Source organism: Hemitrygon akajei, chromosome 28, assembly GCF_048418815.1.
Source record: "Hemitrygon akajei chromosome 28, sHemAka1.3, whole genome shotgun sequence".
In the NCBI taxonomy this organism is placed as follows: Eukaryota; Metazoa; Chordata; class Chondrichthyes; order Myliobatiformes; family Dasyatidae; genus Hemitrygon; species Hemitrygon akajei.
In genome coordinates this window covers 36,554,992-36,571,979 of record NC_133151.1, presented here as the reverse complement: position 1 = coordinate 36,571,979, position 16,988 = coordinate 36,554,992, and the positions used below count along the sequence as shown (strand labels likewise).

At 46.8% G+C, this 16,988-nt stretch overlaps 4 protein-coding genes across 4 annotated transcripts; 2 read left to right on the top strand and 2 right to left on the bottom strand.

The window, feature by feature from the left end:
• Positions 1-847: 847 nt before the first annotated feature.
• Positions 848-1,815, top strand: LOC140717561 (histone H2AX-like). The gene has a single exon (XM_073031135.1). The coding sequence runs from the start codon at positions 872-874 to the stop codon at positions 1,253-1,255; it is 384 nt and encodes a 127-aa protein (XP_072887236.1). The 5' UTR covers positions 848-871; the 3' UTR covers positions 1,256-1,815.
• Positions 1,816-6,662: 4,847 nt separating this feature from the next.
• On the top strand, positions 6,663-7,371 carry LOC140717559 (histone H1-like). The gene has a single exon (XM_073031133.1). The coding sequence runs from the start codon at positions 6,709-6,711 to the stop codon at positions 7,369-7,371; it is 663 nt and encodes a 220-aa protein (XP_072887234.1). The 5' UTR covers positions 6,663-6,708.
• Positions 7,372-8,457: 1,086 nt separating this feature from the next.
• Positions 8,458-8,931, bottom strand: LOC140717558 (histone H3). Its single transcript, XM_073031132.1, has one exon. The coding sequence runs from the start codon at positions 8,889-8,891 to the stop codon at positions 8,481-8,483; it is 411 nt and encodes a 136-aa protein (XP_072887233.1). The 5' UTR covers positions 8,892-8,931; the 3' UTR covers positions 8,458-8,480.
• A 641-nt stretch (positions 8,932-9,572) lies between these two features.
• On the bottom strand, positions 9,573-9,884 carry LOC140717859 (histone H4). Its single transcript, XM_073031580.1, has one exon. It carries the CDS (start codon positions 9,882-9,884, stop codon positions 9,573-9,575), a length of 312 nt encoding a protein of 103 aa, XP_072887681.1.
• Positions 9,885-16,988: the final 7,104 nt, after the last annotated feature.

The following is a 16,988-nucleotide window of genomic DNA, read 5'->3' as shown; positions in this document are numbered from 1 at the left end:
CGTGGTTGGAATAAACTCCCAGTGAACTGACAAGGAATTGTTACCCCCCATCAGTCCGTCCCACTCGGTATACATGCCAAGCGGAGGATTGCTGCCGTTGTTGTTTTATTTGTGGCTTCAGGAGTTTATTGGTTCCAGTTGGGTAACTCCTGAATCTCATTTCAACTCGAGCCTGAAAGACATCATGGCTCTTTCATATGGAGAAGCGTCGACACTGCTTCTTATAGATGCTGCCTGGCCTGCTGGGTTCCACCAGCATTTTGTGTGTGTTGTTTGAATTTCCAGCATCTGCAGATTTCCTCGTGATGGCTCTTTCATATAAAAACTTTATAACATTGCAGACTAGACTCTGGTCAAAGTTTGAGAAGAGCCGTTTTCCATAACCTGATAACGTTCACACAGAGACCGACCGCGGGCAGAAGCTGAGGGTCAGTTTTATTCGGTTCCGTTACGGGTTGAAAGAAATTAAAGAATTGAGTTCCCAGACACTCCAATATCAACTACACTTAAATCAAATGTGCCCGGTTTCAGTAACAGAGGGAAATGCGAAGACCCAATCTTAAAACAGATCTGCAATTATTTAACTTGAAAATACATTTGAACAATAGATTTATTCTCTGGCGGGCTTTTTTCCAGATTTCAGTGCACTTTGGGGAGGAGACGGTTATTTTCCGCGCTTCTACCTTTACGGACTGCTGATTGGTGATTAAACAGCTCTTCGATTGGAGCATTTTACTTCACCAATGAGAATAAGCAGGATCACACCAATCACAAACAGCAGTTTGCATTCTCAAAGAGGGTATAAAAAAGGCGAGTTGGGCGGGTTTGAACATTCCTTCATTCTCTTTGGAGTAATATCGTTACTGTGGAAATGTCTGGACGTGGAAAAGGCGGCGCTGGCAAAGCTCGGTCCAAGGCCAAATCTCGCTCGTCTCGGGCTGGACTGCAGTTCCCGGTCGGCCGGGTTCACAGACTCCTAAGAAAGGGCAACTATGCTGAGCGGGTGGGTGCCGGAGCCCCGGTCTATCTGGCTGCTGTGCTCGAGTATCTGACGGCCGAAATCCTCGAATTGGCCGGCAACGCGGCCCGGGACAATAAGAAGACCCGCATCATCCCTCGGCACCTGCAGCTGGCCGTCCGCAACGACGAGGAGCTGAACAAGCTGCTGGGAGGGGTGACTATCGCTCAGGGCGGTGTGTTACCCAATATCCAGGCCGTCCTGTTGCCCAAGAAAACCGGCGCTGCCAGTAAGTGAAGCGACGTAAGCTGAATCTATTTACCCAAAGGCTCTTTTCAGAGCCGCTCACAATGTCTGTGGAAGGGCTGAGCGGCGGGTGTTTTCCGTCTGTTTGATATCCTGCATCTGTCAATGTCTCGACATGTTTCTTCCGCGAATAAACCAATATAAATCTGCAGGGAAACCGGTTCGTTTCAGTCCCGGCTCGTTTTCCCCTCTCAGCCGACCGAATGTAGCTCTCTCCCCTTGCAGAGAGTCAGCGGGTTCACTAGGCGCAGAGTCGTGAAATGAACTTCCGGAGTCAGCCCCGAGAGGGAGAATTTAATCTCCGATCACTGAACGACTCCGCTCTTCATCACCCAGAACCGCGTTGTCTGGGTTCCACATTGCGGGTTGACCCCGGACCGTTCCGGTGTGCAGAAGGCGGGAACATCGCCTGTTCGTTGCTTCATGAGCGATTCCCATCGCCTCACAGAAAAATAACATTTGCGTTTTACATTTCAGAATCAAGTTTATTATCACCGGCATGTGGCGTGAAATTTGTTAACTTAGCAGCAGCAGTGCAATGCAATACATAATCTAGCAGAGAGAGAAAAATAATAATAAATAAAATAACATAATGAAAAAACAAGTAAATTAGTTACGTATACTGAATACACTATTTTAAAAATGTGCAAAGACAGAGAAACTGTATATTGGAAAAGTGAGGTATTATCCAAAGCTTCAATGTCCATTTAGGAATCGGATGGCAGAGGGGAAGAAGCTGTTCCTGAATGGCTGAGTGTGTGTCTTCAGGCTTCTGTATCTCCTGCCTGACGGTAACAGTGAGAAAAGGGCATGCCCTGGGTGTTGGAGGTCTTTAATAATGGACGCTGCCTTTATGAGCACCGCTCCCTAAAGATGTCCTGGGTACTATCAGCAGCTTCTTTCGGTGCTGTGCAGTAGCCCCTCCACACCAGACAGATGCAGCCTGTCAGAATGCTCTCCGCGGTACAGCTACACAGGTCTCTGACTGTCTACAAAGGTACGTTTACCCTGTGGAACCGACCGTATTTGCTGAAAAAAACTCGTCCACCCAGGCCTCTGAATATAAATGAACATTTTGCGAAAGAGACCCTACTGACTGTCTTCATGCCAAAGAAACCCATTGATTGATCACCTTCTGACTGAAGAAATTATTCATCTCTATTCTAGAGGGGCATCTTTGTATTGAGGGTGTGGTCTGGTTCTAGATTCTTCCATTATTGGAAACATCCTCTCATATCAACGCTATCTAGGCTTTTCAACAGTCAATGTGTTTCTATACGATTCTCCCTCATTCTTCTAGATTCCAGTGAGTACAGGCCCAGATCATCAAACATCCCAGTATTCTTCTAACATATGCAGTGATATCTAAGCCCCTGAGTCTAAGGGAGTCCCAGTCAACATTGGGGAAATTAGTCACCCACTACAATGACCCTGTTGCTTTTACATCTTTCATTCCCTGCTACGTTTCAGTTTCTTTACCTCCTGCTGGCATTTGGGAGGCCTGTAGCACAACTCCGTCAGTGAATGCACCTCTCTTATCCTGAGCTCTATTCACACTGTCTCACTGGATGAAGCCTCCAGTGTGTTCTCTCTTAGTCCCTCACCCACAATTCCATGCAAAGGCTGATCTGCCTCTTGTATGTCAATCCCAATTCCCTGATTTTATTAACATTTATCTTGCTTCTCTTTAAATCTTTTTGGTCATCCAGCATCTCCATTCCTCTCAGTTAGGGATTCTAGTGTTTGTTATACGTGTTTTGTTTGTTTTATCATTTGTGGCCTTGTGGAACAGTGCAGGCATGTACTTTGGTTTCCTGCATTTCACAATTTTGTGTGCCACAGTCATATGATTATGCAAAGGCAGAGGGAGTTTAAATGAAGTGAACATGGGCATTTGGCGTTTGATTGTGCATAGTTATGCACTTACCAAGATCCAATAAAAAGAAGTTAGATTTTAACAGAGCGGACATTCAATGAGTGGGCCAAAAATTGGAGTGGGGAGTTGAGGCTTCGGCACTTCTGAGAGGTGTAGGCTGTAGGAAGATATGTTTTTCTTTATTCTTTATTTCCTCTGTATTACACATTTGTAGCAGAAAGGATGCCAGACAAGTTTCTGCCTAATGTCAGTGTCACAAAATTGTCTTGGTGGAAGGAGACAGAGGGTGTTCGTGGCAGCTTGTCATTCAGGTTGGAGGCCTCTGACCAGTGACGTTCACAGGGATTGGTTCTGGTACTGTCATTTGTCATCGATGTGAACAGTTCCTCTGACATTGTTGTGAATGCAATTAGTGAGGTTGCAGATGACAGCAATGTTGTTGGTAGAGTAGACAGTGAAGATTCTTTGAGAGTACAATGGGATCGAGATGACCTGGGGAAGTCGGCCAAAGAATGGCAGATGAATGTTGAAGTGGACAAGTGTGAGCCCTTGCATTTTGAGAAATCCAACCAGGGAAGGACCTGCACAGTAAATTCTTGTTCCTTGGAGAGTATTGCAGACAGAGTGTCCATGGAATACAGGAACATCATTGACTGAAAATGACAACACAGGTAGTCAGGATGGTGAAGATGATGTTTGGCCTATTTGTCTTCATTGGTCAGGGAACTGAGTTACAGGATTTGGGATGTCATATGACAACTGTAATCATCAAAGTGAGATTGCACTGTATTGTGCAAAGTTCTAGTCACCCAGCTACAGGAAGGATGTCATGAAGCTGGAAAGTGTGGAGGGAAGTTTGATGAGAGTGTAACTGACACTGGAGGATTTGAATTATTGGCAGATGTTTGGACAGACTGGGACTCTCTTTCTCACCAGAGAGATTAAGGAGCTGTCTGGTGACCATCCAAAGGTTTCCAAAATAATTAGGCAATCACTCTTTGTGTCAGGGTAGGGAAGCATAAATTTACAAGACAATTGTTTAAGGTGATGGTGAAACATTTAAAGGCTACCTGACAGGTGGGGGGATGTTGCATGTTTGATTAGGGAGACCAACACTACAGTAATAAGTGAGGGATTTGATGAGGTCTTGTAAGTAGAGGTTTTAAATAAAATGATGAATGGTGATTTTGATGGGATTACACTGCTGGCCTCCCAATAGGCTCAGGTATTGTGGAGCAGACATGTTGGTAAATCACACAGAGGTGTAATGGGAACAGGCTTACAGCAGTCGGGCATTTTGACTTCCCCAGCATTAACCAGATTACCTTTGTATGAAAAGCTTGAGTTTCCAGGAGTAATTTGACAGATGCAGGATCAGTTCATCCCTCAGCAGAAACAATATTTGAAAGGGAGAATGAGGCAACCATCAGCAACAACGGAAGACAAAGGCAGCATAAAGGAACATGAGAGAGCAGAGAATATCACAAAAGTTAGTGGGAAGCTAAAGAACTTAAAAAGAACAGAAGGTAACTAAAATAGTAATATGGAGATAACAGATAAATTATTAAAGTAACTGGCCAATAGTATAAAGGGGAATAAGGATTTCTTTCAGGTAGTTAAAGAGTAAAAGAGGCAAGAATGGATCAGGTTTCAGGTTTCCCATTCTCACCTTCGGAATCACATCCCTCCCTGATCCTCTTTTACACTGTTTAGTTTATTCTGTATTTCTTATTTAACTGGGCAATCTTGATAATTTAGCACAGCGTGATAAATGCATTTCAATGGTGAGGCAGTGCACATTGCAATAGACAATAGAGAGTAGGAGCAGGAGTAGGCCATTCGGCCCTTCTGGCCAGCACCGCCATTCACTGTGATCATGGCTGATCATACATAATCAGTACCCCATTCCTGCCCTCTTCCCATATGCCTTGACACCGCTATCTATAAGAGCTCTATCTCACTCTCTCTTGAAAGCATCCAGAGACTTGGCCTCCACTGCCTTCTGGGGCAGAGCATTCCATCTATCGACCACTCTCTGGGTGAAAAAGTTTTTCCGCATCTCTGTTCTAAATGGCCTACCACTTATTCTTAAACTGTGGCCTCTAGTTCTGGACTCACCCATCAGCGGGAACATGCTTCCTGCCTTCAGTGTGTCCAATCCCTTAATAATCTTATATGTTTCAATCAGATCCCCTCTCATCCTTCTAAATTCCAGTGTATACAAGCCCAGTCGCTCCAATCTTTCAACATATGACAGTCCCGCCATTCCGGGAATTAACCTTGTGAACCTACGCTGCACTCCCTCAATAGCAAGAATGTCCTTCCTCAAATTTGTTGACCAAAACTGCACACAAAGTCAAACCAGTGTAGAACTTACACTGTGAATGATCGGTCATTAGGGAGTGTAATGGGCCGGAGAGATTTAGGGGTAAATCTCTCACACACAGTTCATTGAAAGTGGTGTCACTGGTAGACAGGGTGGTGAAGAGCGGGTTTAACATGCTGGTCTTCATTAGTCAGGGGACTGAGTATATCAGTTGCGATATTATGTTACAGTTGTGTAAGTGACTGGAGGCCACACTTGGACTGTGTACAGCTCTTGTCACCGTTTTAGGAAACGGGGTTAAACTGGGGAGAGTGTAGAAAAGATTTCCAACGATGTTTCCCGGATCTGAGGTTCTCAGTTACACAGAGAGGTTGGTCAGACAATGTCCGTTGTCCTTTATTCCTTGGAATCAGAATCATTGATCACCGTTTTATATGACAAGGAATCTGTCATTTTATTTTGACAGCAGTACAATGCGATGAAGGTGCAGATGTGAACATTGTGTCATGAGAACGCCAAGAGATTCTGGGAATGGCGAACAACGCGGACAAAATGCTGGAGGAACCCAGCTAGTCAGGCAGCATCTCCCACCAGAGTCCTGATGAAGGGTCTCAGCCCGAAATGTCTGCTGTTTATTCCCACCATTGATGCTGCCTGACTTGCTGATTTCCGCCAGCATTGAGTGTGTATTGTGTCAGAGAGAGTGAGTTAAAGGGGCGGGCGGCTTAGACCAGTGTCACTGTGTTTGTGGGTCCGAACACATCGTAGGATTTCTCAGCGCCTCCTGTAGAAAATGAAAAGATTTTTCTGTTACGGAAGCGCCCCACTCCCCAGCTCAGTCCCGAAGAGGGAATTAACCGCAAAGTTTTAATTCGATTAAATATTTCAGCCATAAAACAGAGAACAGGTCAACGATCGGGAGAGAGAACGCGGGCAATGCAGTAAGGAAACGGGTTAAAATAGAAAGCGCTGCCTTTAATCCCGATTAAACTTTCTTTCCAGCGAACATTCCGGTCTCAGGGACAGACAGGAACTAGTCCGAGTCTCCGCAGCGTCCGATTTGAATTGGAATCGGCGAGTTTTTGAGGAGAGAGAAACACAGAAAAATGAAGCCGCCGGGAGCTGACAGCAGGATGTCTCCGCCCCGTCCGCTCGCTGCCTTTAAATTGCTCTGTGCCGCCGCCTTTCGCTTCATTTCTCATTCAGTTCTGATTGTGAGAAGGATTTATCAGAGTCGCCGACATGACTGAGACAGCACCCGCCGAAACGGCTCCTCCAGCCGCACCCGCCGCCGCAAAGAAGACTCCCAAGAAGAAGGCGGCTGCCCGGAGCAAACCAACCGGTCCCTCGCTGGGCGAACAGATCGATAAGATCGTGGCGGGTTGTCACGATAGGAAGGGTATGTCCGGTACGGCCATCATTAAGGCTCTGGCCGGCAGCGGTGTCGATGTGGTGAAACTTCGCCCCCAGATCAAAATGAGCATCAAGAGGAAAGTGGAAAGCGGCTCCTTGGTTCAGGCCAAGGGCTCGGGTATTTCGGGATCCTTTAAATCCGGTAAAGGAAAAACTGCCGTGAAGGTGGTGAAGAAAGCGAAGAAGCCAGCGGCAAAGAAATCTGCCACCAAGAAATCTCCCAGCAAGAAGCTTGGCGCCAAGAAACCAGCGGCTAAGAAAGTGGGAGGTAAGAAACCAACAGCTAAGAAAGCGGCAGCTAAGAAACCAGCAGCTAAGAAACCAGCGGCTAAGAAAGCGGCAGCTAAGAAACCAGCGGCAAAGAAACTCGCGGCGAAGAAAGCGGCGCCGAAGCCCAAGAGCCCCAAGAAAGCCGCAGCCCCGAAGACGAAGGCGGCCAAGAAGACGAAGTCGAAATCCGCGAAACCCAAGAAGACAGCAGTCAAAAAGTGAATTAAGAATACACCATTTGTGTGTATCTGAACCCAACGGCTCTTCTCAGAGCCACCCACATCTCAGAAAAGAGCTGATTCAGAGTGTTGTGATTCCCGCGTCGGGTCCGATTGAGTTTTCCGGGGGAACTTCTCACATGGAACCCGAGATTACCGGTACCTCTGACATTTGGTGCGGCCGTGCCGTCTCAGTGTCTGAAATGAGACGTGGATGCCCGAGCTGAGATTGAGAGATATGGGATGTGGGCAGTTTCAGGCCCAATTCCTTCTCCGATCCGGGAGAGAGTGACTGAGACATTGACACCAGCGGAGATTCAGCTGAGTTGATTGGGAACTGCTGAAAGCTACGCGAGAGGGGAGGGGGCGTGTTGAGAGAGGGATCCGTCTCTGGGGATGGACTGCAGCGGGAGGATATGTGATAAACTACCCGGTGGCATTGCCGACTGACCTTCATTCAGGCCCCAGCTACAAAACTACATAATTAATTTACACAAAACACCAATACCAAAAATGTACAAGAGAGTGAAATCTAATGTAAAAAATCACTATTTCCTGGTAGTCACCACCCCCCGAAATCCCCCACTGTACCCCTCGCGTCGGCATGCTCCCACTCCAAGCACAGCGGGCACGAACGTATCCCCATGTCCAAAGCAAACAAAACGGTAACAGCCGCACCAGCTGTACATGACAGGTTTGTGGGAGAAGTGAAGGGCCAGATGAGACCCTGACAGGGATGGAAGCGCGTTAATCTCTGGATGCATTCAAGAGAGTTAGTTAGAGCTCTTATAGATAGCGGGGTCACGGGATATGGGGAGAGGGCAGGGACCGGGTACTGATCGTGTATGATCAGCCATGATCACAGTGAATGGCGGAGCTGGCTAGAAGGGCCGAATGGCCTACTCCTGCACCTACTGTCCATTGTCTATTATCTCCTGTTCCTTGCTGAATTACCCTGTCTGCACAGAACTGATGCTCGGGGTCAATTAGAGCAAAACCGATCGGGAAGGCAGATCGCTACTACAATAATGAACAGCAAGCTACAGCCCTTTCCTTTGCCGTGGTAGTGGCTCTTAAAAGAGCCTTTTCTGGTGTTCGGTGTGTAGACTGGGCTTAGGCGCGCTCCCCGCGGATGCGGCGGGCCAACTGGATGTCCTTGGGCATAATGGTGACTCGCTTGGCGTGGATAGCGCACAGGTTAGTATCCTCAAAGAGTCCGACCAGGTAAGCCTCACTTGCCTCCTGCAGGGCCATGACGGCCGAGCTCTGGAAACGCAGATCGGTTTTGAAGTCCTGAGCGATCTCCCGCACTAGGCGCTGGAAGGGAAGTTTGCGGATGAGCAGCTCGGTGGATTTCTGGTAGCGCCGGATCTCCCTCAGAGCCACGGTGCCGGGCCGGTAGCGATGAGGCTTCTTCACTCCGCCGGTGGCAGGAGCGCTCTTCCGCGCCGCTTTGGTCGCCAACTGTTTGCGAGGAGCTTTTCCGCCAGTCGATTTGCGCGCTGTCTGCTTGGTGCGGGCCATTCTGCTTCGGGAGTGAGAACACAGGCTGAAATACCGGAACAAGATAGACGAAACGGGCTCCAGGACAGGCTTTTATACAGCTGGGAAGGGCCGTCCCACCGCTTATGATTGGCTGAACACCAACTGTCTATTAAAGGATCTAGTTGCTGCGATTGGTTTATTGATTTCATGCAGGCTGGCGGCGAATAACAATTTTCGACAAAATGGGAAATTGTTAGCTGGCGGTCGGACTTCATCCAATCAGAATGCACTGTGATTGGCGCCCGATTAATTTCGAACCGCCCGCCAATTTCAGAGCACCCAGCTTGATAACTTTTTATTTAAATTAATTCTATCACAGATCATGGATTTTCAGTTTCATTTAATATCTAATTCCCTCAGTTAAGATTTGAATGCATGATTACGGAATCGACTCTCTAAACGAGTGAACTGATTTCTGTCCGAGATGGACAGAATGATTAAGATCGATATAAATGCATCCAGCATTTACGGTAATCACCGCCTGGAAAGGTACAATCGTAGCTATATATATTTGAAGCGGAATGATTAACCTATTTCAAATGGAACCAGATGAATATATTGATAAAAAATAATTAAAATCTTATGGACACGGCTCCCTCTGTGAGGCGGTGGGTGGCTCTTAGAAGAGCCTTTGTGTTCTCGGGAGGAAGTGGGAGTTTTTCAGCCGCCGAAGCCATAGAGAGTGCGGCCCTGGCGTTTCAGAGCGTACACCACATCCATGGCAGTGACCGTCTTGCGCTTGGCGTGTTCAGTGTAGGTGACCGCATCCCGGATCACATTCTCCAGGAAAACCTTCAGCACCCCGCGGGTCTCCTCGTAGATCAGACCCGAGATCCGCTTGACGCCGCCACGGCGAGCCAGACGGCGGATGGCCGGTTTGGTGATGCCCTGGATGTTATCACGGAGCACTTTACGGTGCCGCTTGGCTCCGCCTTTGCCCAGTCCTTTGCCTCCTTTCCCTCTGCCGGACATTATACTGATTCACTCAGGTCGCTGCTCAGTGACAAACCGACTGCTGCTGTCTCCTTTTATACACAGCGCCCCGACCTGCCCGAGAAACGCGCAGAGAGACAGAGGCGGGGAGGGGAGGAGACAGAGTCAGAGTGACGGACAGAGCCGAGAGCGGCCTCTCATCGTCCAGCTCCGCCTTCACTTTACCACACCCGCCAATTTCCAACGGTTTATCCGACACAAAGCGCTCCAGCTCTATTTGTGTCCTCTGATCCTAGACTTCCCCACTATAGGAAACATCTTCTCCACACCCACTCTATCTGTGTCCTCTGATCCTAAACTCCCCCACTATAGGAAACATCCCCTCCACATCCACTCGAGACAGACAGAGAAACATACTTTATTGATCCCGGGGGAAATTGGGTTTCGTTACAGTCGCACCAACCAAGAATAGTGTAGAAATATAGCAATATAAAACCATAAATAATTCAATAATAATAAGTAAATTATGCCAAGTGGAAATAAGTCCAGGACCAGCCTATTGGCTCAGGTTGTCCGACACTCCGAGGGAGGAGTTGTAAAGTTTGATGGCAACAGGCAGGAATGACTTCCTATGACGCTCAGTGTTACATCTCGGTGGAATGAGTCTCTGGCTGAATGTACTCCTGTGCCTAACCAGTACATTATGGAGTGGATTGGAGACATTGTCCAAGATGGCATGAAACATGTACAGACTGGAAGATTTCTGGAAATTTGCTGATTCTCCTGCTTTAAATTACCAGGAAGTGGTTTTCCATTCCGCAAATCCCCGAGGACCTCAGTCTGTCCCTCCCCGGCCCCATGACCAGTGCGAGCGTCCTCACACACAGCAGTTGGTGGGCGAGGGTGCAGTCACTTCCAGTGATGAGAGGGTTAATTCATTAGAACAATTGTTCCTCTGGGTCGCGAGGGAAATGAAAGTCCGGTCACATAAAGGAACAGGATACATAGGCAGATAGAAGGATATACAGACCTCGCCTTGGCGCCTTCTAAAGCCGAGGTAAAGTGGTGGCTGAGGAGCTAGTGTGAGGTGGGTGAGGGCTTTAGGTACGAGGATCATTGAGGTCCCGAGGGAAAGGTGAGATGGGTCCAAGGAGAGGAGCTCAACATCTCTAGGTTTCATTGTTTTACATGTGAGTGGGGGGGAGGGGGGGTTATAAGATGCAGAGGTTACCCCACTGGGAATGTCACAGCAAACTGGAGGGCTCACTTACAGAGGCAATCTACAGTCACACGGATTGGATTATAGTATTGACCCCCAATAACCACCGGGAGGTGGAGGAACACAAAGGTTTATGTTTATGGAGAGGTGCAGAACAGAACTGTCATAGTGGGGGACTTTATCTTCCCTAGAATTGACTGCATCTTGCTCAATGCTTAGATGCTCAAGATTTCTTCAGCGATTCCGAGGAGTGTTTGAAACATTATGTACAGAGCCCCACCAGAGGCGAGAACAGACGGGAATTAGTTCAGGGAAACAAGCCAGGCCAGCTGACGATCACAATTTATTTTGTTCGTTAGTTATGAGTAAGACAGAAGCCAAGGGGCATTGATTGGGAGCAGCCACTGTCAGACAAGTCCACATCTGACATGTGGGAGTTGTTTAAAGACCATCAGATCAGAGTTCAGGATCAGCATGTTCCTGTAAGGATTAAGGACAAGGATGGTAAGGTAAGGGAACTTTGGATGAATGGAGAGATCCTGAATTTAGTCAGAAGTATATGGAAGGTTTAAGAAGCTAAAATCAGACTGGGTATCTTTGGAATATAAAGACAGCGGGGAAATGCTAAAGCTGGTGATAGGAAAGGCCAAATGGAGCCTCAAACTGTCCTTGTGGAGTGGGATCACAGATAATCCCAAGGCCTTTTGATTTATATTAGTTAAACAGGGATAACCAGAGACTGGAAAGGTCCACTCAAGATTAAAGGAGGAATGATGTGGTTGAAGTTAGATGAAGTGGCTGAGGTACTAAATGAGTCCGTTGTGTCAATATTTACCGAGGAGAAGGAATTGAATGTCAATGAAAACAATGTGAGACATGCTAATGTGCAGAGACGTGTTGAGATTAAGGAGCAGGCTGTGCTGGGACGTCTGAAAAGCAATAAGATGGATAAGACTCCAAGAACTGAACACATATATCCTACAATAGTGAAGGAAGCAAGTGAGCAGATTGCTGGGGATTTGACAAGGATCTATGTCGGGGTCCCCAACTTTTTTTGCACCGCGGACCCATTTAATATTGACAATATTCTTGCGGACCGGCTGGCGGGGGGGAGGTTTGTTAATATATACCAGAATACAGGTGAAACTATAAGTCACTTATAAGTGGCTAATTAATACACTCAATTTTGTTTCTAAAAGGGTTTATCTAAAGAATTTAATATTAAACACACAGTGCATATTTTCCTCCCATGCATATAGTGATAAGTCAATTATAGGGCACTTATAAGTCAATAGCATCATAACATGTTAAGTAACATTTGGATATTAAACACACAGCACATATTTTCCTCGTATGAGCATATAAAATCATTGCAACACACCAATATTGGTGAATCAGTAAGAGCCCAGGGCTTGTTTCCCTGCAATAAGGCGGTCTCATCGAGGTGTGATGGGAGACAGCAATACTTAAAGGGGGTTCCTTATGTCCTGACGAAGGGTCTCGGCCTGAAACGTCGACAGTGCTTCTTCCTATAGATGCTGCCTGGCCTGCTGTGTTCTACCAGCATTTTGTGTGTGTTTGAATTTCCAGCATCTGCAGATTTCCTCGTGTTTGCTCCTTATATCCAGACTATTCCGCAATTTAGTTTTTGTTGCATTCGTTGCAGAAAACCCCGCTTCACAGAGATATGATGTTGGAAACGGAAGCAACGTTTTCAGTGCTTTCGTGGCTATCTCGGGATATTCAGCCTTGACTTTGATCCAGAATGCCGGCAGAGATGTTATGTCAAACATATTTTTCAGCCCATCGTCATTTGCAAGCTCGAGGAGTTGATCTTCCCGCGCTGAATTGGATAGTTGTCATTCTCCCCTGAAGTGACAAATTGAGTTCATTGAGCAGGTTGAAGATGTCACACAGATAAGCGAGTTTTGCTATCCACTCCTCGTCAAGTGTGCTGCCAGTGGTGACGTTTTTCCTGAAATAAATCTCTGTAGCTGCTCTCTTAACTCAAAAACCTTGGCCAGGGCTCTCCATCTTGATAGCCACCTGACTTCAGTGTGAAAGAGAAGGCGTTTGTGCTCTGTATCCATTTCTTCACAAAGCTGCTCAAACAGACGTGAGTTAAGGGCTTTTACTTTGATGTGATTGATAACTTCAACAACGTCACTAAATACGCTGTTAAGATCAGGTGACATTTTTCATGGAGAGGACATTGATGGGCTCACAGAGTGCATCACTGGTTACATCAGCTTCTGTGTGGACTGCAATGTTCCAGCAAGAACTGTCCTTCGTTATTCAAATAACAAGTCATGGGTAACAAAGGACATTAAGGACAACCTGAACGCTAAAAAGAGGGCATTTAGGGATGGAAATAGGGAGGAGTTGAGGACAATTCAGAGGGACCTGAAAGCCAAGATCAGGGAGGCTAAAGACAGGTGTAGGAGGAAGCACGAGGAAATCTGCAGATGCTGGAAATTCAAACACACACAAAATGCTGGTGGAACACAGCAGGCCAGGCAGCATCTATAGGAAGAATCACTGTCGACGTTTTGGACCGAGACCCTTCGTCAGGACGCTTGAGTGGAAACTCCAGCAGAACAACATGAGAGAGGTCTGGAGTGGGATGAGGACCATCACTGGGTTCTGGCAAACTAGCAACAGAGGAGCTGAAGGCAGTGTGGCCAGGGACAACAAACTTAACCTGTTCTTCAACAGATTTGACACTGTGGCCCCTGCCCATCCCCCACATGATTCATCTGTTGTCGGCCCCCAACCAACACATACTCCACTCTCCCCTCCTACCCCTCCTCACAGCCCCCCACCCTGCTCTCAGGACTACACCCCTCCCCCACCTGAAACCACCACGGTGGGCTTCACAGCTGAACAGGTGAGAAGACAGCTGAAACGTCTCCACCCAAGCAAGGCTGCAGGCCCGGATGGTGTCAGCCCCAGGGTGCTCAAAGCCTGTGCCCCCCAGCTATGTGGAGTACTTCACCATGTCTTCAACCTGAGCCTGAGTCTCCAGAGGGTTCCTGTGCTATGGAAGATGTCCTGCCTCGTCCCTGTACTGAAGACGCCGTGCCCCAGTGGCTCCAATGACTACAGACCGGTGGCATTGACCTCCCACATCATGAAGACCCTGGAGAGACTTGTTCTAGGGCAGCTCCGGCCTATGGTTAGGCCACAGTTATAGAGGGTCAGAGCCGTCTCTATTTCCTAAGGAGACTGAGGTCCTTTAACATCTGCCAGACGATGCTGAGGATGTTCCACGAGTCTGTGGTGGCCAGTGCTATCACGTTTGCTGTTGTGTGCTGGGGCAGCAGGTTGAGGGTAGCAGACACCAACAGAATCAACAAACTCATTCGTAAGGCCAGTGATGTTGTGGGGGTGGAACTGGACTCTCTGAAGGTGGTGTATGAAAAGAAGATGCTGTCCAAGTTGCATGCCATCTTGGACAATGTCTCCCATCCAATGCACAATGTACTGGTTAGGCACAGGAGTATATTCAGCCAGAGACTCATTCCACCGAGATGCAACACTGAGCGTCATAGGAAGTCATTCCTCCCTGTGGCCATCAAACTTTACAACTCGTCCCTCGGAGTGTCAGACACCCTGAGCCAATACGCTGGTCCTGGACTTATTTCCATTTGGCATAATTTACTTATTATTATTTAATTATTTATGGTTTATATTGCTATATTTCTACACTATTCCTGGTTGGTGCGACTGTAACAAAACCCAGTTTCCCTCGGGATTAATAAAGTATGTCTGTCTGTCTGTGTCCTCAATTGCAACATATGAGGTCCCTCAGTACTGGAGTGTAGCAAATGTTGCAGCTTTGATCAAGAAAGGAAATAACAAGAATCTAGGGATCTATAGGCAAGGCAGCCTCATTTCAGTGGTGGAGAAGCTACTGGGGAGGATATTGAGGTACAGGGTTTATGCTCATTTGGAAAGGCACGGCCTGCTTAGGGACAATCAGCATGGCTTTGTGCAGGCAGATCACACTTGATAAAGCTGATTGAGGTTTCTGAGGAGGTGATACAGACTCTAAGATATAGGATCAGAATTAGGCCATTAGGCCCATTAAATCTGCTCCGTCATTTCATCATGGCTAATCCATTTTCCCTCAAAGCCCCAATCTCCTGCCTTCTCCCCGTAACCCTTCATGATCTGACCAATCAAGAATCTACCAACCTCTGCCTTAAATATACATAAAGTTTTGGCTCCACAGCTGCCCGAGGCAACAAATTCCACAGATTCACCACTCTCTGGCTAAAGAAATTCCTCATCTCCACGTTCTACGAGGATGGTGCTCTATTCTGAGGCTGTGTCCTCTGGTCTCAGACACTCCCATCCTCTGCACATCCACTTTATCAAGGCCTTTCACCATTAGATAGGTTTCAATTAGGTCAGCCCTCATTGACCTAAATTCCAGTGAGTACAGGCCCAGAGCAATCAAACGCTCTTCATATGCCCAACTGTTTCATCCTGGAGGCAATTTTGAGAATCTCCTTTGAAATGCATCCAGTTTCAGCTCATCCTTCCTAAGATAAAGGGCCCACAAATGCTCACAATACTCCAGTGAGACCTCACCAGTCCTTTATAAAGTCTCAGCATTGTTATGATTGGTGCAGATATTGTGGACTGAAGGGCAGGTTGCCATCTGTTCCATATTGTGTACTGACAAATATGTTTGATCTACCAGCTATTGCAGGGACATGGTTACAGAGACTTGGACTGGGAATCTGACATTCCTACATGTTTAATGTTCCACATGGAATCAACAAAATGGAAAGGAGCAGGGTGGATTTGTTCATAACGTGCTGGTGAAGGAGTGGATACAGTGCCATCAAAAGTATTCAGTCTCCTTTGGAGGTTTTCATGTTTATTGTTTTGCAACATTGATTCACAGTGGATTTAATTTGGCTTTATTTTCCCACACTGATCAGCAGAATGGACTCTCTGGTGTCAAAGTGAAAAACAGATCTTTCCAAAGTGATCTAATTAATTGCAAATATAAAACACAAAATAATTTAATTGCATTGGTATTCACCTCCTTCAAGTCAAGTTGATGCACCTTTGTTAGTAATTACCGTTGGCTCTGTATGGATAGGTCTCTATCCGCTTTGCACATCTGGACACTGAAAATTTTCCCCATTTTTCTTTACAAAACTGCTGAAGCTCTGGCAGATTGCATGCGGTTCATGAGTGAACAGATCTTTTCAAGTCCAGTTACAAATTCTCAATTGGATTGAGGTCTGGACTCTGACTTGGCCACTCCAGGACATTAACTTTGGTTTTAAGTCAATCCTGTGTAGTTTTGATTTTATACTTGCAGTCATTCTCCTGCTGGAAAATGAATTTTCTCCTAAGTCACAGTTCACTTGCAGACTGAATTAGGTTTTCCTCCAAGATTTCACTGTATTAGGCTGCATTCATTTTACCCTCTACTTTTATGAGCCTTTCAGGGCCTGCTGCAGTGAAACAGCCCCACAGCAAGATGCAGCCTCACCATGCTGGGATGGTGTGTTTTTGATGCTGTGCGGTGTTTGTCTTGCGCCAAGCTTAGTGTTTAATCTGATGGCCAAAATGGTCAATTTTGTTTCATCAGACTATAGAACCTTCTTCCAGTTGACTTCAGAGTCTTCTGGCAAACCCCAGGTGAGATTTCATGAGAGCTTTTTTCAACAATGGCTTTCTCTTTGCCACTCTCCCATAAAGCTCTGACAGGTGATGCATCTGGGCAACAGTTGTTGTATACACAGTCTCTCCCATCTCAGCCACTGAAGATTGTGATTTCTCTAGAGTTAGCATAGGTCTCTTGGTGGCCTCCCTCACTCGTCCCCTTCTTGCACAGTCACTCAGTTTCTGAGGATGGCCTGATCCTGGCAGATTTACAGCTCTGCCATATTCTTTCCATT